Source organism: Peromyscus maniculatus, chromosome 5 (assembly GCF_049852395.1).
Source record: "Peromyscus maniculatus bairdii isolate BWxNUB_F1_BW_parent chromosome 5, HU_Pman_BW_mat_3.1, whole genome shotgun sequence".
NCBI classification, from domain to species: Eukaryota; Metazoa; Chordata; class Mammalia; order Rodentia; family Cricetidae; genus Peromyscus; species Peromyscus maniculatus.
Window position 1 is genome coordinate 53263253 of NC_134856.1, and position 26415 is coordinate 53289667.

General features: G+C 51.1%; 1 protein-coding gene across 2 annotated transcripts; it reads left to right on the forward strand.

Moving 5' to 3' along the window:
* The first annotated feature begins 3759 nt into the window (after positions 1–3759).
* On the forward strand, positions 3760–25541 carry Klhl36 (kelch like family member 36). Of its 2 annotated transcripts, none has more exons than XM_042277777.2 (5): positions 3760–3964; positions 13283–13359; positions 16246–17316; positions 22499–22656; positions 24842–25541. In XM_042277777.2, exons 2-5 carry the CDS (start codon positions 13300–13302, stop codon positions 25392–25394), a joined length of 1842 nt encoding a protein of 613 aa, XP_042133711.1. In that variant the 5' UTR covers positions 3760–3964; positions 13283–13299; the 3' UTR covers positions 25395–25541. The 2 variants fall into 2 exon arrangements, with proteins under 2 accessions (XP_042133711.1, XP_006990227.1); XM_006990165.4 differs by lacking the exon at positions 3760–3964 and adding an exon at positions 10417–10612.
* Positions 25542–26415: the final 874 nt, after the last annotated feature.

Below are 26415 nucleotides of genomic sequence, written 5' to 3' on the forward strand. Positions count from 1 at the left end.
GGGTGCATCCCGCAGCAGATTCACCCAGAGTCACAGCTTCTGTCCACCCACACACCTGGTTCCGGTGCTTTCTGTTAGTCAGTTGCCTCCTCTGGCCTCCGAGTTTAGTCTGTCTTCCTGGAGATGTGTGCCTGCGTTTACCCTGCTGCTTCAACATTTATGTATCATTTAATTAGGCAGTGAGTGACAGTCATAAGCACAGCTGCCACTGCAGGCCTGGTGGCCAACACCGACTCTGGACCTACAGCTGACGTCAGCCTGGCACATCGATGCAGCTGTCAGCATCTCACAGGAGGGGACACATCTGTGGACCTAGGGGATCTGCAATGAGAAATGAGCTACGAGGCATCCTTAGAAATAAGTGTTTCAGGAGCTGGAGAGATGGCTGGGTGGTTAAGGGTGTGTTAATCCCACAGATGCAAGGAGAAAGACCACTGGCCCTAATCGTGGCCAAATTAGTTGATGCAAGCTTTTTTTCATTTGTATACACTTTTGGGCAGTCTCTCCCTAAAGGTGGGTCCCATCAAAGAGGTGCCTCCACTGGAGTCCCGCCTCAGCCTTTCCATAAAAGAAAGGAGTCACCATGGAAGAAGAGCAGCAGGAATAGAGGCCCCAGGTCGCCTGGAGAGTAGGGGACAACTTTGTTCCCGGCCAGTGTTCAGCCATGGCTGCAGGCTACCTTAAAGGGCTGCGGCCACCTAGACAGTGGAGCAGGAGGCCATCCTCCTTTATTCTAACCACATATCAGAGACGTGTGAAAAAGAGGAGACAGGCGAGCGGCTGGAACCCAGGATCTGCTAAGGATTGGACAGTATCCTTTAGCAGGGATTGCAGGTTACGGGAAAAGAGTCTGGAAACTTCAAAGTGGAAACATTATTTACTTAGGGACAGGGTCTCGCTATTGTTGAGTAATAGCCCCTAGATCATGAGGAATTGAGTCAGGTTGTACTGGGCATTATTAGCCCCCTAGCCATAAAGAATGGCTTAGCCCCAGCCAGACCATTCCTGTTCCACCGGCAGAAACAATAAACAACCCCCCCACCCCCACCCCCACCCACCCACCCACCCCGCTCCCAGTGCACTCAATTTTCATCCTGGGGAAAGGCTGAGCCCTCACTATTCCAATAGAGTAGTCTCGGCCTGTTGAACACTAGTTTGTCTGCTGCTTTGGTGTTTCAAGACAGGGTTTCTCTGTGTAGCCTTGTCTGTCCTGGAACTTACTCTGTAGACCAGGTTAGCCTTGAAGTCAAAGATCCAAGAGCCTCTGCCTCCTGGGTGCTGGGCTTAAAGGCATGCATCATCACTGTGGGGCATACATGGGCTGCAAAGAAGGTGCTGAACGAAATTTAGATAAATAGAGCTTAAGCTTTAAGCTGTTTGTGCAGAGAGTGGATACGAATGGTACCAGAGGAAGTTAGTTTAAGCTGTTTGTACAGAGAATAGACAAAGGATGGCTAAAAGAAAGTTAGCTTGGGTTGTTTGTATGGAGATTAAAGACAAATAGTGAGAAAGGAAGTTAGCTCAAGTTATTTATGCTAAAAACAGGAGATGATGTCAGGGCATAAACAACTTGTAAATAGGGTGACCTTTAAAATGATTGGTTGGTTCCTTCATCCCCCTCCTAGGGGTCTGAGGTTTTCTGGTATAAAAGAGGCTTACTGCCCATCAATAAACGAGTTCTTGCTTGACTTGACTCCCTCCTGCCGCTGATTGTCTCCAGGTAAGTGGGAGGCTGGGAAACCGGCAAGCGGCACGCACTTGCCTTTACTCGTTCCAGGCCACCTCTTCACAGGTGACCTAAGTTCCCAGTGGGGCAGGTTCCCACACATCACCACCCAGCCCCCTTTTCTACTGGTCATTTCTTTTTCTTTTTCTTTTTCTTTTTTTTCCTGAGACAGGGTTTCTCTGTGTAGTTTTGCGCCTTTCCTGGAACTCACTTGGTAGCCCAGGCTGGCCTTGAACTCACAGAGATCCTCCTGGCTCTGCCTCTCAAGTGCTGGGATTAAAGGTGCCGCCGCCCGGCTTCTACTGGTCATTTCAAAACAGCATCTCACTGAGTTGCCAAGCCCAGCCTTGAACTTGCTACATAACCCAAGCAGGCCTCAAACTCCCATCCTCCTGCCCTTAGCTGGTTAAACAGCTAGACAGCAGGCCCTTACCACCACACCTGGTTTCCAAAAACCTTTAAGGCTGATAAGAAATGTATGCTGGGGGTGACAAAGAGTGGGGAGACATGGGCTTTATCTCCACAAAGAGAGATATTTCATGGTCAACTTAGGAAATTCAAGTGCATTCTGTGCCTGAGACCCAGCTCAGTGCTAAGGGGCATCTGCCCTTGTGGGGTCACCCTACTGCGTGCTGCTTCCTGCCTGCATCCCATGTGTCGGTCAGCCTGTGCTCTGCCTGGGCTTACAAGGCCATTCCCTGCTCCCTTTGAGGTCCCCTCTTCCCCTGTAGTCTGCCTATTGCCCCCCATTTACCCTTGCATGCATAGCTCAAATGCCTTTCCTGAAGTTCGTGCATATTGTGAGCAAACATGCTTTCCCCCCAGGAGTCCTGGGAGAGTTTATCCTTCAATGTTACCTTTTCTTATTATTTATCACGAGGGGCTCATGCCATGGCACAAATGTGGAGGTCAGGAGACAACTTTGTGGGGTTGGTTCTCTCCTTCCGCCTTTACCTGGGTTCCGGGGCTCAAGTTCATGTTGGCAAAATTGCAGTAAGTGCCTTTTCCCAATGAGTTGCCTTCATAGGTCTGAGCGTATCATTAAAAAAAAAAAAGTTCTGTCTGGTGGTGGCGCACGCCTTTAATCCCAGCACTCGGGAGGCAGAGGCAGGCGATCTCCGTGAGTTTCTTACACAAAGAAACTCTGTCTAGGAAAAAAAAAAAGTTCTTTCCCATTCCCACAGAGTGAAAGAGAAAAACACCTTACATGCAGAAATCAGAGTGTGTTCTTGTGTGGGCGCGTATATGTGTAAATGCTTGTGCATGTATGTGTGACAGAAGCAGTCAACTTGTACCAGCATACAGTTGCAGCACCCCAGACATCATGCTAAGTCATCTCTGTGCAATAACTCACTTTCAACCCTCCCCCCCAAACCTCAAGGACGGTGGCCCTCATTTCAGAAAGGCCACAAAAGTATCCGTGTAGGACCAAGACTGTAGCCCACTTGGTAGAGTACTTGCCTAACATACATGAAGCCCAGGGTTTCATGCCCACTACCAAAAGACAGGTGTAGTGGAGCACACCTGTATGCCCAGAACCGAGGAGGTGAAAACAGGAAAATCAGGAGTTCAAGGTTGTCTTCACCTAAGTAGCAAGGTGGAGGTCAGCCTGGGTCTCAAGATTTTTTTTGCCATGTGACTGGCCCAAAGTCACACAGCTGCTAAGTGACAGAAGCAAGAGTTAAGTAAAGCTTTATACCATGGGTCATGAAGGCCTGCTGTGCGGAATCAGTGACTGAATGCATACAAGCAGCGAAACCAGATGATTCAACAAAACCCAGAGATTCATTCAGCCAGGATAGTCTGCTGAGTGAGTCTAGGCCTTGGGGGGAAGAGGCTTTAGGACAGGCATTTCAAAGGGTCAGGCTGCAGATGCTGGGCACAATGACTGGGGATGGGCACCTCCCCGTGCATGAGGCATACTCTCCAGAAGCCTGTGTTCCTGCCTCCCTTGGTTCCCGGGGCAGAGTCAGCCTCTGCCCTCCCTTATCTCGCCCTGTTCCCACTGTGCTCAGCATCTATCTCCCTACTTCAGATACAAGGCTGGCTTTGCTCAGCACGTTTTGGCCAACACTGATTGCCCAGCTGAGACACAGCCCATTCTTTCCTGAATAAAAGAGACCACCACGGACCCCACAACACCTGAAGAGTGTCAGAGCAGGCAGAGTCTACACTCAACAGGCAAGCAAGGAACCGGTGACTCGCACCCGGCAGAGGAGCAGCTTCGCAGCTGACAAGGTACTGGCCACATGCTTGCTTCTAAAGAGGGACAAGAGACAGAGCCTCAACTCTGCAGTCAGAGCCTAAGGGATCTCAGCATCCAGGATTGTGCAGGTCAGGAAGTTTGGGGTGGGGAGAGCAGAGGTGAAGGTTACAGGGACAAGTGAGAGTCCTGGTAATGTGTCAGTGCAGCCTGATGGTCAGTTCCAAGAATCCCATTGCTATCTCAGAGCTGGAGTACAGGTGTGGGAGGGGTGGGGAGTGGGGTGTGTGTGCGGCAATTAATTAGCAATGTCTGCCATGGAGTCAGAATAGAAAGTGGAGGCCTATGTATGTGGTGATATTGTGTCCCCCAATATATTGTGCACCCTAATAAACTTATCTGGGGTCAGAAAACAGAACAGCCACTAGACAGACATAGAGGCCAGATAATGGTGGCACACTCACACCTTTAATCCTATCACTTGGGAGGCAGAGATCCATCCGGATCTCTGTGAGTTCAAAGCCACACTGGAAACAGCCAGACATGGTGACACACGCCTTTAATCCCAGGAAGTGATGGCAAGAAGCAGAAAGGTATATAAGGTGTGAGGACCAGGAACTACAGCCTTTTTCCCCCAGAGCTGAGAACCGAACCCAGGGCCTTGCACTTGCTAGGCAAGCGCTCTACCACTGAGCTAAATCCCCAACCTGGAGCTAGAGCCTTTTAAAGCTTTTAGCTTTTAGCAGCAGTTCAGCTGAGATCCATAAGGATGAGGACTCAGAGGCTTCCAGTCTGAGGAAAGAGGATCAACTGAGGAATTGGCGAGGTGAGGTGGCTGTGGCTTGTTCTGTCTCTCTGATCTTTCGGCATTCACCCCAATACCTGGCTCCGGGTTTGTTTTTATTCATAAGATCTTCTAACAATTCGTGCTACATATATATGTGTTACATACTTACTGTCCTGAGTGGACGAACTGTGGGAAATTACTAGAATTATAACAGCTCAGCTAAGCAGAGTAGCAAATGCTGCACTCTCTCATCACTTAGGGCTGAGGCGAAGGACTGAGTTCCAGGCTGGCTTGGGCCTCCAGTGAGAACTTGTCTCAAAATAATAATAATAGCAGGTAACACGTATTAAGCATGTCAACTGTGCTAGCTTGTTCTTTTCTTCCATTTCTGTCCTCAACCCTCAGAGATGGGTGTCATAGTCCTTCCTCTACAAGATCTGCCCCATGGGCCTTTTTTATATTTGTGTCATTTGATATTGCACCCTGGGTTCCCAAAATACTACCTGGCCATGCAGGCACTAGGTCACATGTTTGCTAAGGAACGAGTGAATTTCCATTTTGCAGACGAGGAAACCCAGGGCCTGAGCAGTAAGTAGCTTGCTCCAGGTAGGCAGCTGCTAAATGCTACTTTAGGGCATCATGCCCCATAGAACTTTCTGGAAGGATGAACATGTTCTGTGATCTGCCCGATAGGACAGCTACTAGCCACGTGTGACCACTGGGGACTTAAAATATGGCTAGTGTGTGGAAATCAGAATTTATAATTTTATATAAATCTTGACTGATTAAAGCTGACATTAGAAACAGCAGCACATGGCTCCTGGCGGCTTCTCTGAATAGCACAGCCTGGAGCTTAAGGGTTTGATCACCAGAGACTAATGCCAGAATCGGGGATGTGAAGTGCACACGAGGTCGAGGTTTCCCTGTGGCACTATAGAAATACCCTGGCTTTAGGTTCCCCGGGGGAGGGGGGTTTGCCAGTGAGTGGAGGTCCCAGCAAGCACATGCTGGTGCTGTCCTTCTGCCACAGCAGTCTAGGAGGGCTTTTGCCCAGGTTGTGAACGATATGATGGTTCCAGAGGGGATCTGGACGACTGAGGACAACCTGCTGAGCTCGGGACAGTGTTCAAGGCCTGCACCCTTGACGTGCAGAGTCCTCAAGCCTTGTCCTTCTATGGCTCAACAGAAAGCGAAGCAAGGCACCGTGACACGCGCCCAGGCTGTGGGCACTACCAGTGGGTGAGGGACCTCAGGGGTAACACGCTAGAGCTGGGGTGCACACTCATTATGCACATAGTGGCTTCCAGGTGGCAGCTCGCTCCTCCTCCAGGCCTCTGTCCAGGCTGGCTGGTGTCTTCCTTCCCTTCCCCTCAAAGGGTGATGTTGAGAAATGCCTGAAACAGGTGATGTGATGGCCTGAGTACAAATGGTGCTGGAGAGAGTCCACTCCAGACCATGCCGATTTTATCAGGGGTCGGGGCTTTAAATGGAAGAGCACCTGTGTGGGGTTGGTCGAGAGTCTCGTATCATCAGCTAAAGTTAACAGTTATGTCACAGATTTGAAGTGAGTTACTCCATGGTTTGAAGAAACCATGGAGTAACTCACTGTACTTTGATGACACCACCAGGAGGGAGGAGCAGGTTGGAGGTGGGGAAACTGAGGCATAACAAAGTAAAGCAGCTAGCTGGTACCGTTCACACATCAAGGGTGCAGCCATGCCAGGGCTCATCCCAGGCAGAACTGGGGCAAAATAGTTTGAGGGGGAGGGAGCACGGGGTGATAAACAACCCAGAAGGGGAGTTTTTTTTCTCTATTCAGAGATGAGGCACCCCCACTCAGGACTGGCCTGTATTCCCGCTGTGGCCCCCCTCATCCTCGAAAGGCATCCTGGGCTTCCTAGCCCCGCAGCAGTTCCAAACTTACAGGATGTACAGGCCAAGGGTTCCCAGCAAAGACATGACTGGGGCTAGCCAGCGAGCCCGCTCTTTTGTGCAGAATGTCAACTATCTAGATTATTCAGCCCTTGGGAGGAAGGCCAGGCCAGGGACAAACCTTTGGCAGGCAGAACTGAGTGTTTAGCGAGTGGGCCCCACCTTCTGGGCCCAGCCTTCTCCTCCAGGAGCCCAGCCAACCTCAACAGTCTTTTGGTGCTCTGCATTCTCTCTCTGTCTCTCTCTCTCTCTCTCTCTCTCTGTCTCTCTCTCTCTTCTTTTCTTTCTTTTTTCTTTTTCTTTTTTTGGTCTTTCGAGACGGTTTCTTTGTGTAGTTTTGGTTTGCCTGTTCTGGATCTCGCTCTATAGATCAGGCTGGCCTCGAACTCACAGAAATCTGTCTGGCTCTTCCTCCCGAGTGCTGGTATTTAAGGCATGCGCCACCACCACTCAGCTCTTCCTTTTTTTTTTATGTTTTTATGCTGTCCTGGAGACAGAATCCAGGCCTTCATACATGCTAGCCAAGCACTCTACCACTGAGGCACATTCCCAGCCCTAACATCTACTTCTGAACAGAGGGTAAGGCACAGAAATAACACAGACCTCATTAGAGCTGGCCTCCTTGGTGACAATCCAAACTGCTTTCTATGGCCAGCTGTATAGGTCTGTGGCCTCTGGGGTTACACAGGCCCGGTGTTTAGAAAGGCCCAAAGCTGAAGTTTAAATTGTTGTCTTGGACTTCCGAGTCACTTGACCTTGCACTTGTTCTGTGTATGCAAAGCATGATGGGATGGTAGAACAGATAATAGTTCTGGGCCATGGAAGTCCCTCATTCCTACCTATTAATCACTGTCCCCAATGGGGACCTGTGAGTGCTCTCTACCAAATTCCTCAGTATGGCCTGTGACAGTCTGCAAGTGTTCCTGAGTCTCCCTCCATATGTCCCAGGGAATTCAAAATAGTGACTTTAACACCTGTGATTGGAGCCAGGAGTGGTGGCCCAAGCCTTTAATCTCAGCACTCAGGAGGGAGAGGCAGGTGGATCTCTGTGAGTTCCAGGCCAGCCTTGTCTACATAGTGAGTTCCAGGACAACCAGAGTTACACAGAGAAACCCTGTCTCAAACCACCCCCCCCCACACACACACACCACAACTGTGATTGTTCCGAAGCAGGTCACAGAAGCAAGGAAAGGCTTTGTCCTGTGTTGTGCCACAGCTTCATGTTGCATCTCTGAGATGACAGTGTGGAGTCCCTGTCAGGGGTATCCACTAAGACCCGCCTTTTGGGGAGGTACACAAGAAAGGGCAAGCAGTACTCACCTCCATGTCACTTATAACAGGGATGCTATTTGTAACAGGAGGTACATTCACCACTGGGGGAGGCCCAGTGCATAATCTGCCCTGCAGGACCAGACCCTCCCATTAGGACCATGCAACAGGAGAGGCTTTGCTGACGTGAGAAAAACTCATGTTCAAGAAAGAGAGGAAATGTTGCCCAAGAGCCCAAGTCATGTGATCTCGTTTGCACAGATACACAGAGAATACACAACAATGGGAAAGACTTTGGGCTGCATATCTTCTTTTTTTTTTTTTTTTTTTTTTTTTTTTTTTTTTTGAGACAAGGTCTCTATGTAGCCCTGGATGTCCTAGAAATCACTCTGTAGACCAGGCTGGCCTTGAACTCATAGGAATGACCCTGCCTCTTCCTCCTAAAGTGCTGGGATTAAAAGGTGGGCACCTCCATGCCTCCATATGTCCTTAAATGCCTACAGCTGTTTCTTTGGTGGCTGACGTTTTCCCCTTTCTTGCTTCTGTTTTCTGAGCTCTGGGTGAGGAGGATGTATCTTTATGAGGCCCTGTGGTAGCCAGGGCCAGGCTGGGCTGCAAGCTCTGGAGGCTGACTGCCAGGCATCAGAGCTCTGCTTCTGAAAGGTGGGTGATCTCAGGTAAGGGGCTTTCCTTCTCCAGGCCTTACCTTCCGCATCTGTAAACAGGAAGGGAAGGATGCCTTCCTCCCAGGGTCAAGGAGACCAAATGATTTCCTGTGTATACAGAGTTTAGAGCAATGCCCAGAGCATAGTAGACTGCAGGTGCTTGCTGGCATTGTTATTGTTGTTTAGGAATCATATAATCCCAGCCCTTAGGGGGTTGAGGCAGGAGGACCAAGAGTTCCAGCCGACCCTGGCCACATAACAAGGCCCTACCTCAGATTTATGATGATGCTCCTGCCTCGGCTTCCTGAGCACTAGGATGACAAGCATGATCCGCCATGGTTGGCTCGCGTTCACTACTTTTGTTAATTGAGGAAAAATGTTTCGAAAGGCAGAAAATGGAAGCCAGTTCACTCCATGCTCCTAGGGAGATAGGATGAGGCCAGGCTAGCTTTACAGACCCAGGTCACCTGTGGATTTCCAGGTTTGTCCAAGGGCTGACTACAGCCCCTCACCTCAGGGCTGTGCATCTTCTACTCTGGCTTTCCAAACCCAGAACCTCAGATACTCATGTGAGGTTACAGGTTATTAAGATAGTCTTAGTCGGGCGGTCTATGGCTACGAGCTGGAGAGGCGGTAGAACTGTGTTCGAAGTCAGCTTGATCTACCTTAAAAAAAAAATCTCTTTAGCTAAATCTTGATAGATAATAAGCGGATATAAACTGAGATTCACACAGGCATGATAGATAATAAGCGGATATAAACTGAGATTCACACAGGCACTCAACTAACAATATTCTCATTTCGAAACTTTATCACCCCCCCCCCACACACACACACAAAAGTCCCTAATTTCCCATAGTTAGCTGTCCCAACCTCCCCACCCTTGACATCCTCTGCTGTGCTTCCTGGCTTTCCCGTTTTTCCTGTTTGAACGTTTACTTAGGTCTTCTGTTTTGAAGTGGTTTGCTTTTTTGAGACAAAGTTTCACTGTGTAGCCCAAGCTGTCCTTGAACTCTTCATCTTCCTGCTTCAGCCTCCCAAGGATGACAGCTGTGTGCCACCCAAGGCAGCTGGGAGCGTCCTTTCCTTTCGTGTCTAGCTTCTTTTGCTCTTCAAGGTTTTTCCAGACGGTAGCGTGAGTGAAGTTTGATAATGGATAGATTAAGTAATGATGATCTCAGTTCAACAAATATTTACCGAGAGGCCATGTACCTGCCATGGGAGCCCAGCGAGGATCACAACGTTTGCTGGAGGGCTTCGAGTAGAAAAGGAACGGGAAGAAAAGGGAGGAAAGAATTATGTAAAATATGATGAGCCAGCTAGGGCAAAGTTGAGGGCCGTGATGGTTGGGGGGGGGGGGGGCGGGGAGAACAGGTAATAGATGGAGGTAAATAGTAAGGAGAAGCAGAAAGCAGGACAGGGTGCAGGGAGTGTGGTTACTAGCAGAGTGGTCAACAAAGGCAGGCCTCTTTGCAGAGTGGGTGAGGGGACGCTGCCCCTGAGAGAAGGTGAGGAGAGTACAACCATCCCAGGGCCCCCAGACCCGCTCTGAGGTCTGTCCCACGGAGCCACCTCGTGTCCCGGCGCCTGGGACGTGGTGGCCAGACGGAGCATGCCTGGCCAGCCTAGAGGACAGGAGCGAGATCCATAGTAAGGAACCCCCGGGTACTTCTTCCAGACCCTGGCCGGCTCAGCGCCTTCCCGTCCACAGACCCCGCCCCTAAAACTGCGCTCCGCCCTCCTGCCTGTTAGCCTCCAACAGGCCCGCCCCTCGGACGACGCTCCGCCCCTCACCCTGCAGACCCCGCCTCTCGTCCCGCCCGAAGGCCCCGCCCCTCAGCCGCCATTGACTGTGCAGGCTCGCACTTCCTCGCGGAGGGATGGCTGCGCTTCGGGCGGGCCCGACAGCCCCGCAGCGCGCGCTGCTCTGGTAGCGCATTGCAAGCGGGCGCGATTCGGGCCCGCGTGTGCACAGGTGCGACCCACGCCTCCCTCAGCGCCTCAGCGCCCGCCGGGCGGGACCCGGGACGGTGAGTGCACCCTGGGCTGCGTGCCGGATCCCGGGGACCTCCGGGGGCGGGGGCTCTGCACCTTCATCTCACCTGCTTGCACGCAGCCCAGGACGCGTCTAGCGGCCACAGACAGACTCCCCAAGGCGAGCCCAGCACCGGAGCGCTCTCTCTGGATCCCTTGGCCTAGAAAAGAAAGCTCTCAGAGTGAGAGGAACCAGAAACCTGGCTGGCCGCCCTAAGTAGATGGGCAGAGAGGGTATCTAGCAATGTTTTCCTCTCTGTGACCTTGGGCGGGCCCCTCAGCCACCTGCCCGGCCACGGTGTGGTTTTCTCACTGTGGGAACAATGGTGCTCGGTCGCAGACGGCCAAGGTGAACCGAGGAAGTCAGGGGTGTGCAGAAGGTAGACGCCGTTTGATGGCTGGACGGCTTCCCTTCTCTCTGGGCCTCCAGCAGCCTGGGGACAGCGAGTCCCCGCATGGGTACAGCTTAGTTACAAAGTTGCTAGTTTCCTTCGAAAGATCCACTTGTCTCCTTTTTCCCCCGGGGAGAGTCGAACAGAATGCAATGTCCCCGGAATTCTTCCTCCGGGGGAGCCCCGGAGCCCCCCCTCTCTCCCTGTTTATCTCATAACCGTGCTGACTTCTTATCACACTGTTCTTCAAAGAGTCTTTTGTTCAGTAGGTAACAAAATGATTCTTCTTGTGGACTCAGCGGAACTGGGGGAAATTTCTCCGAACCCCAACCCCAGTCTATGTGTTATGCCCAAGTTGGTTTTGTAAGGAAAATGAGGTGAAGAAGTGAGACTAGCGAAGACAAGACTCATCTTTACGGGCTGTTAAATAGACCCAGGAGAGGCTGCACCTTTCCAGCCTTCCCGAAGGATGGTGGAGGTTGGGTTCTCTGTGCCTGCCTTTGGGGCACGCTTACTGCAGGAGACTGAGGATAAGGAAGTTGCAGGTGTTGACTCTAGGCTGTTTGCAGTGGTCCCCGCGTCAGTGTGTCCCCCTTTCTCCCCCTCGTTGCCCCCTGCCCCCCAACATACAGGGCGGGGAGTTCCAATCGGCTCCAAGTGCACCCAGAATGTTCCTGATCACAGCTGGGGAAGTAAGCTGAGCAGAATTTCTCTGAGTCATATTAAGTTTAACCCAACAGGTTTATTCCTTCCTGGGTGTCCCCTGCCGGTGCCCTCCTAGTCTTCCAAGTCCCCCAAAGCCTGGTCCCCGGGTGTTCACAAGTTGCTTGGCCTTTTAATGCAGGTAGAAACATCATGTGTCACATCTGTGGATTTGATCAGAAAGGTCAGCACAGCAGGATTGCTCGTGTTTGCATTAAAACATGGGCCTCCCCTGAGGCCCATGGATTCCTTATTCCTTAGGCCTGTGGATTCTTCCCCACATGATGACCAGACAACAGTACATTTTTGGAGTGCAGAACAACCGGGAGGCCTCTTGGGTCTTCATGCCAGCCCTGCTGCATCCTCCACACTGGGATGCTGTGTGGTTTATTTTACACCTCTTTGTTACCTCTTGCTGTTTGACTCAAGGACAGTATAGGGATGGTCCCGTGGGGTTATATGGAAGAAAACTAAAGAAGCCCCGCAGAAGCCCCGAGGATGGTTCCCAAAGCAGAGTTTGTACCCATTGGTCACAAGTACCTCTCGCCCTTCACTTCCTCTTGAGAATTTGAAAGTGTGACCCAGGTCAAGTCTGGGCCTTGTTTCCTATACTAAGGTGGAGGGCCCAGGTTTGGTGGTCGGACATGGACTAGCACTATGACAATTTTAAATGTCCCCGTCTGTAAAATGGGACTGTGGCGGGAGTTGAGTGAGGTGGCGAGTGGAAGTCCCTTAGCTTGGCTCCACCGGAGTCCAGATTCCAAAGTGGCAAAAACTCTGCTGTAGCCAAAAGATAGAGTTGATTAAACATCATAAGAGGGCGTTGGGCCCTGGAGGTGGCCCAGTGGATAAAGGCGTTTGTCTCCAAGCCTGACAACCTGAGTTCAACCCCTGGGTCCCATATGATGGAAAAAGGAACTGTCCCGGGCTTTCACAGAATAAATAAATTAAATAAAAGTTAAGGGGAAAAAACATGAGCATGGGACACAGACTAAATGCTGTGAGGTGCCAGACTTTAGACAATAGAGGGACATGAATTAAGTGTAAGTAAAGAAGTTGCCCCCTTGCTCCCAGCCAAGGCCATAAAGTGGGCTCAGAGTTCCAGGAACTCTGACATCCATGCAATTACCCAAGGTCCTGAGGAAAGCAACTGACCTATCTCCCACCCCACAGTTCCCAAATAAAACAACTTATTTTAAAAAACAGCTCATATCCCCCCCCCACCATACACACACACACACACACACACACACACACACACACACACACACACCTAGACTTTGCACTGTGTGCTGTCCTGTGCACCAGGTCTTGAGACACCCTTCAGATTAATACAGTCTGCTCTTGTGGTTGAGAGCTGTCTGTTTCCATTCCTTCAATTCCCTTTGTGAACTCAGTTCTTACATTAAGCAGCTATGGCAGCCTGACTTTCTACCCACGGTATCTTGTTCTCAATCTCCTTCATGGGATGGTTTCTTCATTTGCTGACAGTGGTGTCTGCCAGCAGGGCCTGCAGCTAATAACCAACCTGGAGTTGATGCTGCATGCTCAGGAATGCTCTTCTCATTGTAGGCCTGAAGTCACTCACAATGGAGGCAGGCAAGCAGATTCGAGTATCTCGGCCATACAAAATCAGCGAATCTTCAAAGGTACGTGAGCAATCCCTCCCCACCCATGGTATCAATTCCGATTGCCTGGCTTCTGGCTGATGTCTCCTTAACTGTGACCACATGTGGGTTTGTAGAGAAGCTCCTGGGTATAGCTCCCTCTATTCTACATATCACCATGAGGGGGACAGAAGAACCATGGGACTTCTGCCTTCATGTGGGGGGTTATCAGCCTCAATATGAGTCTCATGGAGAGCCCAGCCCCTGACCTTATGGTAGAACTCATCTTCCTGATGGTAAGGCCTCGGGGATCTCTTCCCTGTTTGTGTCCAACTCCCTGAGACCCCAAGAATGAATAAGTATAGACTCTGGGTTCTGGCCACCAGCACACATCAGGCTGGTTTCATTAGAATCACCCTCAGCAAGTTAGGAAAGAGTCCAGGGAGAATGGCCATTGCATGGGCATGGTATACATCTATAATCTCAGCACTTGAAGGCTGAGGCAAGAAGACAACCATGAGTTTAAGGCCATCCCTGTCTATATAATGAGTACCAGGCTGGCCGGTACAAAATCCTCTCTCAAAAAACAGCCTGTGTGAAGCCGGCTAGTGGTGGCGCACGCCTTTAATCCCAGCACTCGGGAGGCAGAGCAGGTGGATCTGTGTGAGTTTGAGGCCAGTCTGCTCTACAGAGTGAGATCCAGTACAGTCACCAAAACTACACAGAGAAACCCTGGGGGGGGGGCGGGGCGAGACAACAAAAAACAAAAAAACAGTGTGTGTGTGTGTGTGTGTGTGTGTGTGTGTGTGTGTGTGTGTGTTGAGGGGAGGGGAGGGGGTGACACACACCTTTAATCCCAGCAGAGGCAGGCGGATCTGAGTTTGAGGCCAGCCAGGTCTACAGAGTGAGTTCTAGGACAGCCAGGGCTACAGAGAGACCCTGCCTTAGAACCAAATAAACAACAACAACAAAACAGGACTGGTGAGATGGCTCAGCAGATAAAGGCATTTGCTACCAAGCCTGACAACCTGAGTTCAAAACCCAGGATTCGTGTGGTAAAAGGAGAGAACCACCTCATGCAAATTATCCTCTGACCTTTACGGTAAACAGTGGCACACATGCACTACCCCCCCCCCCCAATAAAAACCAAGTCAACAGATGTAACAACAATCATATTTTAAAAAGCAAGGGGAAAAAAGAAATAAGAAATACAAGGGCTGGTGATGGAGCTCAGTTGGTAGAATGCTTGACCGGCCTGGCCTGCCTGAAGCCCTGGGTTCGGTCCCCAGCACTGTGTATACAGGGCACAGTGGATCGAGCACACCTGTGATCCTAGCACTCAGGAGGTGGAGACAGAAGGAGCAGAAGTTAAAGATCACCCTCTGCTACACAGCAAGAGGAGGGGAGGGCTGGACATGGTGGCTGTCCACAACAGGAAGAGGAGAAGAGGAAAGAGGGAGAGGAGGAGGACAAGAGAAAACTCAACAAGCAAAATAGACTAAAAACAAATAGCTGGTCCATTCAAGGAACACCAACTGAGAATGGCCAGCCTGAGAAGGACAGCATTCCCACAGTTGTGTCCCTGGGTTCTCAGCCTAGAATGAGAATGAGAATGTGCATCAGATAGGTGGTGACGGCTGTGGGCCCCTTAAAACTGAGCAGAGGACATGGGTTGGGGAGGGTGTCGCATGGCAGTGGGTCCAGCATTGTAAGACGGAGGGCTGCCTCCCCTCAGAGCTTCACGCACAGCAGCCTGCGTCTCTCAAAGTGCCCGCTGGGCTGTCTCATTGACCCCCTAACCCCGAATGATAAGCGTGCTCGTCTGTCGTTTAACATGCTTGTAAACCTCACTCGGGTGAGGAAGTGGGTCCATGGCTAACCTGAGACCACACGGTCAGCAAGATGCAGAGCTGGAGTTGTAACTTTGGTCCATCTGATTGTAAGTGGGGGGGGGGGTGGGGGGCAGCACCACTTTTCTGATGGGAAAACATTTACAAAACATCTCTTGTGACCTAGAAGAAGGAAGAAAGGAGAGAAAGAAGGGGAGACAGAAGAAAGTGAACTCTTAGACTCCTGGTTATAAAGGAGGAAGACAGAGAAAGCACCCAGACAGCTTCTTTGGTTGTTTTTGGGTTTTTTATTTTTGCTTTTTCAAGACGGGTTTTTCTGTGTAGCCTTGGCTGTCCTGGAACTTACTCTGCATTTATGTCTGTGTGAGAGTGTTGGATCCCTTGGAACCGGAATTACAGACAGTGGTAAACTGCCATGTAGGTGCTGGGAATTGAACCCTAGTCCTCTGGAAGAGCAGCCAGTGTTCTTAACCACTGAACCATCCCTCCAGCCCTGGGACTTGCTCTGTAGACCAGGCTGGCCTCGAACTCACAGAGATCTGCCAAGCAGACAGTTTCTAGTAATTATATATACTGAGGCTGGCTAGACGGCTCAACACGTAAAGTCACTTCCTGCTCAGGTCTGACAGACACCCTGAGCTCCACGCCTAGAACATAGGAGCTGGAAGAAAAGCCATCCCTTCACCTCCACATTCACATGTGGTGCGTGCACATGTGCTAATAGACATTTTAGTCTTTTGATTCATTTTATTTGAGACAGTGTTTCTTCTCTATGTAGTCCTGGCTGGCCTGGAACTTTCTAGGTAGAGCAGACTGACCTTGACCTCACAGAGAGAGGCCCACCTGCCTCTGCCTCTGAGGGCTAAGATTGTAGGCATGTGCCACTACACCCAGCCAGATATTTAAAACATTTCAGGAGGGAGGGCAAGAAGGAAGGAGACGCATGCTCTCAGAAGCCCTTGCGATGCTCTGGGGTTTCCCTCCGTGGCTCTCATCCCATCTTACAAACAGTCGCCGTTTCCTCTGGGCTGATTGCGGCCGGCCCGTGCTTTCTCTCCTGAGGCGCCTTCTCGCGCAGGTGTTCCGCTGGGCCGACCACTCTACCACCGTGCTGCAGCGGCTGAACGAGCAGCGGCTGCACGGCCTCTTCTGTGACGTGGTCCTCGTGGTGGAAGAGCAGCGAGTGCCCGCCCACCGCAACCTTCTGGCCGTGTGCAGCGACTACTTCAACTCCATGTTCACGCTGGGCATGCGTGAGGCTTTCCAGAAGGAGGTGGAGCTGGTCGGCGCCTCCTATGTGGGGCTCAAGGCCGTGGTGGACTTCCTCTACAGCAGTGAGCTGGAGCTGGACGGCAGCAACATCGACTACATCCTGGAGACGGCGCACCTGCTGCAGATCTGGACGGTGGTGGACTTCTGCTGCGAGTACCTGGAGCAGGAGGTGAGTGAGGACAACTACCTCTACCTGCAGGAGCTGGCCTCCATCTACAGCCTCAAGCGGCTGGACGCCTTCATCGACAGCTTTGTGCTGAGCCACTTCAGCACCCTGGCCTTCACGCCGGACTTCCTGCAGACCACCCCCGTGCAGAAGCTGTGCGCCTACCTGGGCAGTGGCCGCGTACAGCACCAGTGGGAGTACGACCTGCTGCAGGTGGCTTTGCAGTGGCTGACCCAGCAGCCCGAGCGCGAGGTGCACACCGGCCACGTGCTGGAGAACATCCGCTTCCCCCTCTTCCCGGAGGACATCCTGCTCCAGCGGGTGAAGCTGGCCATGTGCTCCCTGTTGCCCAGCGAGGCCAGCTGGGAGGGCTTCGTGGAGGAGGCCATGCACTACCACAACAGCCTGGTGGCACAGCCTGTCCTGCAGACGAGGCGGACGGTGCTGCGTTCCGAGGAGTGCTTGCTCTTCGTGGGCGGCGAGGTCTCCGAGCGGTGTCTGGAGCTGAGCGACGACACCTGCTACCTGGACACCAAGAGCGAGCAGTGGGTGAAGGAGACGTCCCTGCCAGCCCGCCGGAGCCACCACTGCGTGGCCGTGCTGGGGGGCTTCATCTTCATCGCCGGTGGCAGCTTCTCCAGAGACAACGGCGGGGATGCGGCCTCCAACCTTCTCTATAGGTATGACCCCCGCCGTAAACAGTGGATCAAGGTGAGATTAAAGCAAATTAACTTGTTACTCTCCAGGCCTCCCTCTTTGCAGCTCCCTCACCTCACCATGGCTTCCTGTTGGGGGGCCTTGTCGACCGCCCTGCTTCGGAGAGAGTTGTGATGATAAAGTCCACGTCATTGCTGCCCTCCCCATACCTATACCAGGGTAGGGCTAAGGGAAAGCCAAGCAACCACCATCCGAAGGGCTGGCTGTTGCCCAAAGCAGCATCCTTTGATGGAACTTTCTACCCTGATGGGAGCATTCTGTGTCTGTCCTGTGTCCAACACAGTGGCCCCTCTCCCTATGTGGCCGTTGAGGGCTTGAAATGTGGCCAGTGCACATTTTCAGTCTTATCTAATTGTAACTAACAGATATTAAGTGTCAATGGCCGCTCCAGGCTCCGTGACAGGGCTCAGCCAAGCAAGGGCCCCCATGCCTCAGAGCCTCTGCTGGGTTTCTCTTGTGGGGAGATTTGAAGAGTAGTGTTCAGGAAGCCACAAAGCTCCATGCCAGCTAGGGCCAGTATGGAGCCCACACATCAGCCCTGTGCACCCTAGCTGAGTGTCTTAGTTACTGTTCTGCTGTTGGGAAGAGACACCACGACCAAAGCAACTCTTACGAAAGAAAGCGTTCAGGCATTTAGGACTGGGGAAATGGCTCGGTTGGTTAAGAGCACTTGGTTCTCTTGCTGAGGACCAGAGTTCAGTTCCTAGCACCCACATGGTTGCTCACAAACATCCGTGACCCCAGTTCCAGGGGTCTGAGGTCTTCTTCTGACCTCTATGAGCAAAAAGGATACACATACATACATGCAGGCAAAACACCCATACAAGTAATATAAAATACATTTTTTCATTTTGTTTTGGTTTTTCCCCCAAGACAGGGTTTCTTTGTGTAACAGCCTTAGCTGTCCTGGAACTCACTCTGTAGACCAAGCTGGCCTCTAACTCACAGAGATCTGCTTGCCTCTGCCTCCTGAGTGCTGGGATTAAAGACATGCGCCACCACCACCAGGCAAAATAAATAAATTTTTAAAGAAAGCTTTTAATTGGAGGCTTGCTTACGGTTTCAGAGGGTTGGTCCATTATCATCATGGCCAAAAGCAGACAGGCATGGTGCTAGAGCAGTAGCTGAGAACTTTACATTTTGATCCACAGGCAGCAGGTAGAGAGAGACTGGGCCTGGCATGGGCTTTTAAAAGCCCCAAGCTCACTTCCGGTGACACCCCTTCTCCAAGGCCACACCTCTCAATCTTTCCCAAACAGTTCATCAGCTGGGGGCTTGGCATGCAAGTATCTGAGCCTATGGGAGCCATTGCCAGTGAATGCTCAGGAGTTTCAAGCTGCCTCCTGTCCTTCCCAGGTTTCACATTCCACCTCTGGATATGCGTGTGGCCTTGTAGGCCTAAGAGGGTGGTAGCCTGAGTTGATTGGCATACAGATGGCTGAAGTGAAGTGTCCCCTTCTGCCATCGCCTCTCCAGACTGCCACCAACTGAAATCCGTCTCCTATGCTCACACCTCTGTGTGACTAATTGCCTCAGTGTTTGCTGAATTTAACACCTCCAGGTGCGGCAGCTCACACCAGTAGTTTTTCAGGAGGCTGAAGCAGGAGGATTGCCACAAGTCTGAAGCCAATTTGGGCTACATGGTGATTCCAGGTCAGCCTGGGCCATAGATTGAGACCTTGTTGCAAAACCAAAACCAATATGGATTCCAGTTGGCCTTTCAATTCTATGATCAGAACTCTAACCTGGCCAGGCAGTGGTAGCACACTCGCTTAATCCCAGCACTTGTAAGGCAGAGGCAGGTGGATATCTATGAGTTCAAGGCCAGTCTGGTCTACAGATCGAGTTCTAGGACAGCCAAGACTACACAGAAAATAATAATAATTAAAAAAAAACAAAAAAAAAAAAAAAACCTCTAACCTGGGCCAGCAGGATGGCAAAGGAGAGAATCAACTCCTCTGACCTCTATACATGTCATGGCATGTTCCCCCCCACACACACACATACACACAATAATAACACATTAAATTTTTTTTAAAAAAACCAAAAATCTAAGTGGCAGTGGGGGACAACTCACACCTTTAGTCCTGGCACTCAGGAGGCAGAGGCAGGTAGATCTCGGAGTTGGAGGCCAGTGTGGTCTACATAGTGAGTTCCGGGATAGCCAGGGCTACACAGAAAAAAAATCCTGCCTCAAAAACAAAACAAACAAACCTTGAGCCCTAAAAGTAAGGCCTCTAGGAAGCCCAACATTGGAGTGCCTTCTGAAAAGCTGGTGGCAGGGGCTGGGCCTGTGGTCTCCTAATTATGAAGGTTGAAGCTTCTACTTCCCAACTGCCTGTATGGTATCACTGTCTGAGGGCTTCCATTGCTGTGAAGAGACACCATGACCATGACACCATTGGGAAGGCAGCTTACAGTTTCAGAGGTTCAGCCCATTATCATGATGGGGAGACTGGAGGCATGCAGGCAGATGTGGTGCTGGAGTAGTATCTGAGAGTCTTAAAGGCAACAGGAAGTGAACTGAGACATTGGGCAGTATCTTGAGCATATATGAGACCTCAAAGCCTGCCCCCACAGTGACACACTTCCTCTAATAAGACCACACCTCCTCCAGTAAGCCACACCTCCTAATAGTGCCACTCTCTTTGGGGGCCATTTTCCTTTAAACCACCATATTCCCTCCCTGGCCCTCAAAGGCTTGTAGCCATATCATAATGCAAAAATGCATTCAGTCCAACTTCAAAAGTCCCCACAGTCTAATAGTCTCAAATTCGTTTCAAAGTCTCTTTGGAGACTCATGGCAATCTCTTAACTGTAATCCCTTGTAAAATTAAATCCAAAAGCACATCACATATTTCCAAAATATGGCACAGGATATATACTAACTGTTCCAAAACTAGGGAAGGGAGCACACTGAGGAAATACCGGACCAAAGCAAGACCGAAAACCAGCTGGGCAAACTCCGAACTCGACATCTCCATGTCTGATGTCAAAACGCTCTTCAGATCTCCAACTCCATTCAGTTTGTTGTCTGCAACAGACTTCTTTCTCTTGGGCTGGCTCCACTCCCTGTTAGCCTCTCTCCTCAGCAGGTATCCCACGGCTCTACCATCTTCAACATCTCCAAGGCAATCCAGGCTTCAACTTCACAGCTTCGGGGTTGGGGATTTAGCTCAGTGGTAGAGCGCTTATAGGTAAGCGCAAGGCCCTGGGTTCGGTCCTCAGCTCTGGGGGGAAAAAAAGGACAAAATAACTTCACAGCTTCATACAATGGCCTCTAAGCCTCCTTTCAGGGACAACCCTGACACATGCCTGGCTTCAGCAGCTTTATTCCATAACTCCTTCTGTCCTTAACTCTAAAGGCAGAACCACGTGGCTGAAGCTGCCAAGTTCTGCTGCTGGCTGAGGCTGGAACATGGTCACCTTGTTCAATTACATTTTCACCAGCTTTCTGTTTTTCACTGCCTAAGTTTGGCTGTCCTGAAATTTGTACTGTAAACCAGACTGGCCTCAAACTCAGAGACCTGCCAGCCTCTGCCTCTGAGTGCTGGGATTAAAGGGATGCACCACCACACACAGCTTTTCTGTAGTTCCTTTTCACAAGTTGGAAATTTAGCTGGGTTGGATCTTGCCCTGAGGTCCCCACTCCTTTATTCCATTTCTTAATCTGTTTATCACCTTGAACACAGGATTTAGCTCCATTCCACTTCCTGGTGCTCTTTTTCTCCTCAAAGTTTACATTTTGTAATTTACCCTGCTCAGCTTGCTCCTTTTCATTATAAAGCTTCATTAGAGTTACCACTAAACCCCGTGTGGTGGTGGCACATGCCTATAATCCCAGCACTCGGGATGCAGAGCCAGGTGAGTTATCACTAATACCCACACAACAGAGGCTATACTAGGCTGTTTTGAGATTTCCTCTGCCAACTGAATTAATCCAAAATTCTTGCTTTAGTCTCAGGCAGACTCTTCAGACAAGGGCAAAAGGCAGCCACTTTCTTCCCCAGAATATCACAAGAATGGTCTCTAGGCCACACACTAAAATTCTTCTCTGAAACCTCTGGAGTGAGCCCCCCACAGTTCATCAAATCACACTCAACACCATCTCATGCTCCCGCTAGTATGGCCCATTAAGCAGCAGTTAAAATGGTCAACTGCTTTTCTAATCCGCAGTCCCAAAGTCCATATTACTCCAAAGACATAGTCAGGCCTGTCACAGCAGTGGTACCAACTTCTGTCTTAGGTAGTGTTTCTATTGCTGTGAAGAGACACCCCGACCATGGCAACTCTCAAAAAGAAAACATTTAGTTGGGGTGGCTTGCATACAGTTTCAGAGGTTCAGTCCCTTATCTTATGGGGGGAGGGTGTGCAGGCGAATGTGGACCTGGAGTAGTAGCTGAAAGTCCTTCATCTTGTAGGCAACAAGAAAGAGATTGTGACACTGAGCAAAGTTTAAGCAAAAGACCACAGAGCCCGCCTCCACGGAGCCTCGCTTGCTCCACAAGGCCACACCTACTCTAACAAAGCCACACCTCCTAATAGTGCCACTCCCTTTGGGGGCCATTTTCTTTCAGACCACCACAGTCATTCTGCTCTGTTAACATGGATGGTGACCAGTGGATCAGTGTTGATTTCAAAAAAAAAATGTCAGCCAAACTGTGCTTCAGTGGTAGGACAGTGCTCAGCATGCTGGAATCCCTGATGGGGAAGAAGGGAAACCTGAGTTTTGTTGAAATTTTTAAATTGTATATAGATTTATATTTTTGGTTTTATGTGTGTGGGTATGTTTATGCTTGCACGAATGTCTGAGCACCATATGCATGCCTGGTGTCTGAGGAGGTCAGAAGAGTGCAGGAGACTGATTTTTTTTCTTTTTAATTAATTTTAAAAAGTCATTAATTTCTTGCATAATGCCAGTCCACAAAGTTGACCATGTGGCCAAACCAGTTTGAGCAGGTGCCCTTATGCACTTCTGGAGGATGTGAGGTCTGGTGGAAGCATCAGGATTCTCAGAATTCCCACCAGGAGCGCCCCATTTTCCTCCAGTCCAGGCCCTTCTCCCCAGCTCATCTGGCCACCGTCTGGCCCTCCTGGGCCACTGCTCTGTGGACACTGTTGAGGAACATGGAGCTAGGGCTTGGGAGAAGAAGCTTCAGGTGTCTTGCCCTCGCAGGTGGCATCCATGAACCAGCGCCGTGTGGATTTCTACCTGGCCTCCATTGAAGACATGCTGGTGGCTGTCGGTGGCCGGAACGAGAATGGAGCGCTGTCTTCCGTCGAGACCTACAGCCCCAAGACCAACTCCTGGACTTATGTGGCTGGCTTGCCAAGGTGATGAAGGGCTTGAGGCCGACTGCTGGAAGGTGATATTGTCAAAGGATAAAGTTTAGTCTCGCTTTCTGTTTTTTGTTTTGTTTTAAGCTTTATTATGTATACAGATGTATTCTGCATGCAGAAGAAGGCACCAGACCTCATTCCAGATGGTTGTGAGCTACCATGTGGTTGCTGGGAATTGAACTCAGGACCTCTGGAAGAGCAGCCAGTGCTCTTCACCTCTGAGCCATCTCTCAAGCCTTGCTTTCTGTTTTTATAATGTCCTGGCTTCTGCTTAATGGGGCAGGCCATGAGGGGCTTGAGGGTAATTGTAACTCAAGACAAGCATCCTCCAGTTTCCAAGTTGACTGGGTCCTTGGGTTTCTGAGAGTGAGTGCTGAGTTGGGATATTAAGTCCCTTTCTAGAAGGCCCAGCTGGGTGTAGACAGGAGGTCAGAGGGGCGTGGACCTCACCCTACCCATGTTTCATTTGCTCCCCTGCAGAATGGGTACCACAGCACAGCCTGGGGAAAGTTAGACACCATCTCTCTGTGAAATTCTCATGTGGCTTCCAGCAGGCCGGGAATGCCCCAGAGATGGAGCGCACCCCACCCTCCTTAGGCCTTCAGCTGAGTCTTGGGTCACTAAGTGTGGGTTGTGTCGTGGGTCTGCCCAACCTGCACACCATCTGTCTACCACTCCTATGCTATACCGAAATCCAGACTCTGAACCTTCCTGGCTGTGGGATACACTAGGTATCTTGGAGATGTGGTCTCCCAGAGTTAGCAGGGTATGTGGGGTTGGAGTGAATCTGTGTTTTAAAGTCACACTTGAGCCTGGCATGGGGCTCATGCCTATAGTCCCAGCATCCAGGAAGCTGAGGCAGGGAATTGAATTTGAGGCCAGGCTAGGCTACATAGTGAGACTTTGTCTCGAATAAATATGGATTCCAGAAGCCAGGGGGCAATTCCTGGACACTGTTGGTGAGCAGGCGACACTCTGTATCACTATGACTAGGCCCTGGGCATTCATAGCAACCTGGTGAGTGGAGAGGTAGCCAGAGAGTGACAGGGAGCAGGTGGTCCATGTTGTAAGTGATTGCCTGTCGATGGGCTCCCTGAGGAGCACCATATTGACATTTATGGGACAAAACGAAGCTGGTGGTCATGCTAAGAGCAGGTGCCATCACCACCACTGTCATGGGACAACGTGGGGGTGGGGGTGGGGTTATTTCTGAGGAGACCTCCTGTGCTCTCGGTTGGTGTGAACACAGTCTATGATGTCAGCAGCAGTGTGTGCACAACCCACATTTATGAGTTTCCTGTCCAGTCTTGCTCAGTCATTGCCTCACCTCATAGCAAGCCTGCACATACTCCACCTGAACCAGGAGCTAGGCCTGCCCCATCTCTTCTGCCTGCCCTGGGCTCTTCCTGTAAATGCCATCCCCCAGCCTTCTCCAGGTCTGACTGCAGACTAAACCACAGGACACAAGGCTTCATGTCTTTGCTCCTGGGCTTTATTTTGGGGTTCGTGGGTTTTTTTTGTTTTTCACATTCACTTTGTGTGTGTGTGTGTGTGTGTGTGTGTGTGTGTGTGTGTGTGTGTGTGCGCGCGCATGCAGGTCCCACAGCACACACAGGGTGGACAGAAGACAACTTACAGGAGTTGATCTCTTCTTCCACCATGCAGGCTCTAGGGATCGAACTCAGGTCGTCAGGCTTGGCAGCAAGCACCTTTACCCACTGGGCCTTCTTGCCGGCCCTCTCTGGCATTATTTGGAACCCTTATTTATAGGTCTCATTTTGTAGCCCTGGCTGGTCTGGAACTCACAGAGATCTCCCAGATAAGAGCTAATATTAAAGGCGTGCATCACAGGCCCAGTTAAGCATCCCTTTTGTCTCTTTTTTTCCACTTTGATGTTTGGAGGAGCCAGGCTTACCGAACACCACACAGAAAGTAGAGTGCTCCATGCACCCTCCCCGGGGCAGGGAGCACTTGTTCACCTGCGTTCTGTGCCCCTTGCCCATTGACAGCCGAGGTCCATGAGGTGGCCGTGGTTTGTCTGCTCTGAGTTGGCTCCTCTGACCCTCATGGCCTCCTGAGAAGCAGGCTGTACCCCACTGGCAGAGAGCCCAAGTCCCTTACTCCCAAACATGGGGCCGGGCTCTTCCCTGAGCTCTTCTGTCCTCCCCCTTCTCTGCAGGTTCACCTATGGCCACGCAGGCACCATCTACAAAGACTTCGTGTACATCTCGGGGGGCCACGACTACCAGATTGGCCCGTACCGCAAGAACCTGCTGTGCTATGACCACCGGACAGATGTGTGGGAGGAGAGACGGCCCATGACCACGGCCCGAGGCTGGCACAGCATGTGCAGCCTGGGTGACAGCATCTACTCCATTGGGGGCAGCGACGACCACATGGAGTCCATGGAGCGCTTTGATGTGCTGGGCGTGGAGGCCTACAGCCCACAATGCAACCAGTGGACCCGCGTGGCACCGCTGCTGCAGGCCAACAGTGAGTCGGGCGTGGCCGTGTGGCAGGGCCGCATCTACATCCTGGGTGGCTACAGCTGGGAGAACACGGCCTTCTCCAGGGCCGTGCAGGTGTATGACCATGAGGCCAACAGGTGGAGCAGGGGTCCAGACCTCCCCAACGCCATAGCAGGCGTGTCGGCCTGCGTGTGTGCCCTCAACCCAAGGCTGGAAGAAAAGAAGAAGAGGAGCAAGGACAAGCGCCAGGACCGAGGTCAGTGACACCCACGGAGGTCAGGGACACCGAGGCTCTGGCAGAGGCGACCACGTCCACGGCAGTTACTCCCTAGCAGCTTTTTGTACTTTTTTGATCCTGGGTATTTCTATGCTATCACAGTAAATAATAATTAAATATTCTTCACAACTTTACACATTATCTTGTTTGAATACTTACACTTGGGCCCTCATGTCTGCACAGGCCTTCTTCCCGGGCCACACACCCCAGAAAGTCCCCATGACTGTTTGCACCAGCAGTAGCTGGTTCACAGGTTATATGGAAAATTACGTAGTGAAATTCAGTGTCTCTACGTTTTGGGCCTCCCCAAACCTAGCTGAAGCTTTTGTACGGACACCCAAGCCGTGCTGAGGTGCTTGCTGGAGGAGGCCTGTCCAGAGACTTGTGTTCTACGCATCGCTTGCATTCTGCGTTCAGTTGTCTCAGGCAAGAGCACGCATGTCTGTTGAGCATTTAAAGACATGGGGACCCCAAGCTTCCTGGACAGGCAGACGAGACCCAGGGACTCTTGATTTTCTCGCTGAAGGTTCCATGGCAGCAGTTCTTTCTCTGAATAGTGTCGTCTTCCCTGGCTGGTAATCTTTATGAGTCCTGTGTGTCATTACGAGAGGAGGGAGGGGTGAATGGTGCCGAGGTGTTTATGTACAGTGTTCTGTAATGCGAGCTGCCCGCCTCCTGTCGCTGTTGGGGTGAGCTCCCCAAATCTACCTTTGTCTCCTCAGAAATGAAAACGCAGCCCGCAGCACTTGCGGTCATTGCCCTGGGCTGGTGCAGCCATCGGGAACGCTGCACGAATGAGTGCATTGGTCCCCAGGAAGGGGGCCGAGTTCCTTCCCCGGCTCCAGCAACTGTCCTGGCCCCATTGGCTGCTGCTAAGTGGTTTTACCATGCTGGGAAGATTCTCTTTCTCAATTTCTTTCCTTCTTTCTTTGAAACAGGGTCACGCACTGTAGCCCAGGCTATCATCAAACTCACAGAGCTCCTCCTGCCTCAGCCTCCTGAGTGCTG

What these genes read in the sequence shown, in the direction of transcription:
- Klhl36 (XM_042277777.2), top strand. Translation starts at nt 13,300, where the DNA reads ATGGAGGCAGGCAAGCAGATTCGAGTATCTCGGCCATACAAAATCAGC. An exon ending in AAATCAGCGAATCTTCAAAG is followed by an intron (nt 13,360 to 16,245) that starts GTACGTGAGCAA and finishes CTTCTCGCGCAG; the next exon opens with GTGTTCCGCTGGGCCGACCA. An exon ending in TATGTGGCTGGCTTGCCAAG is followed by an intron (nt 22,657 to 24,841) that starts GTGATGAAGGGC and finishes CCTTCTCTGCAG; the next exon opens with GTTCACCTATGGCCACGCAG.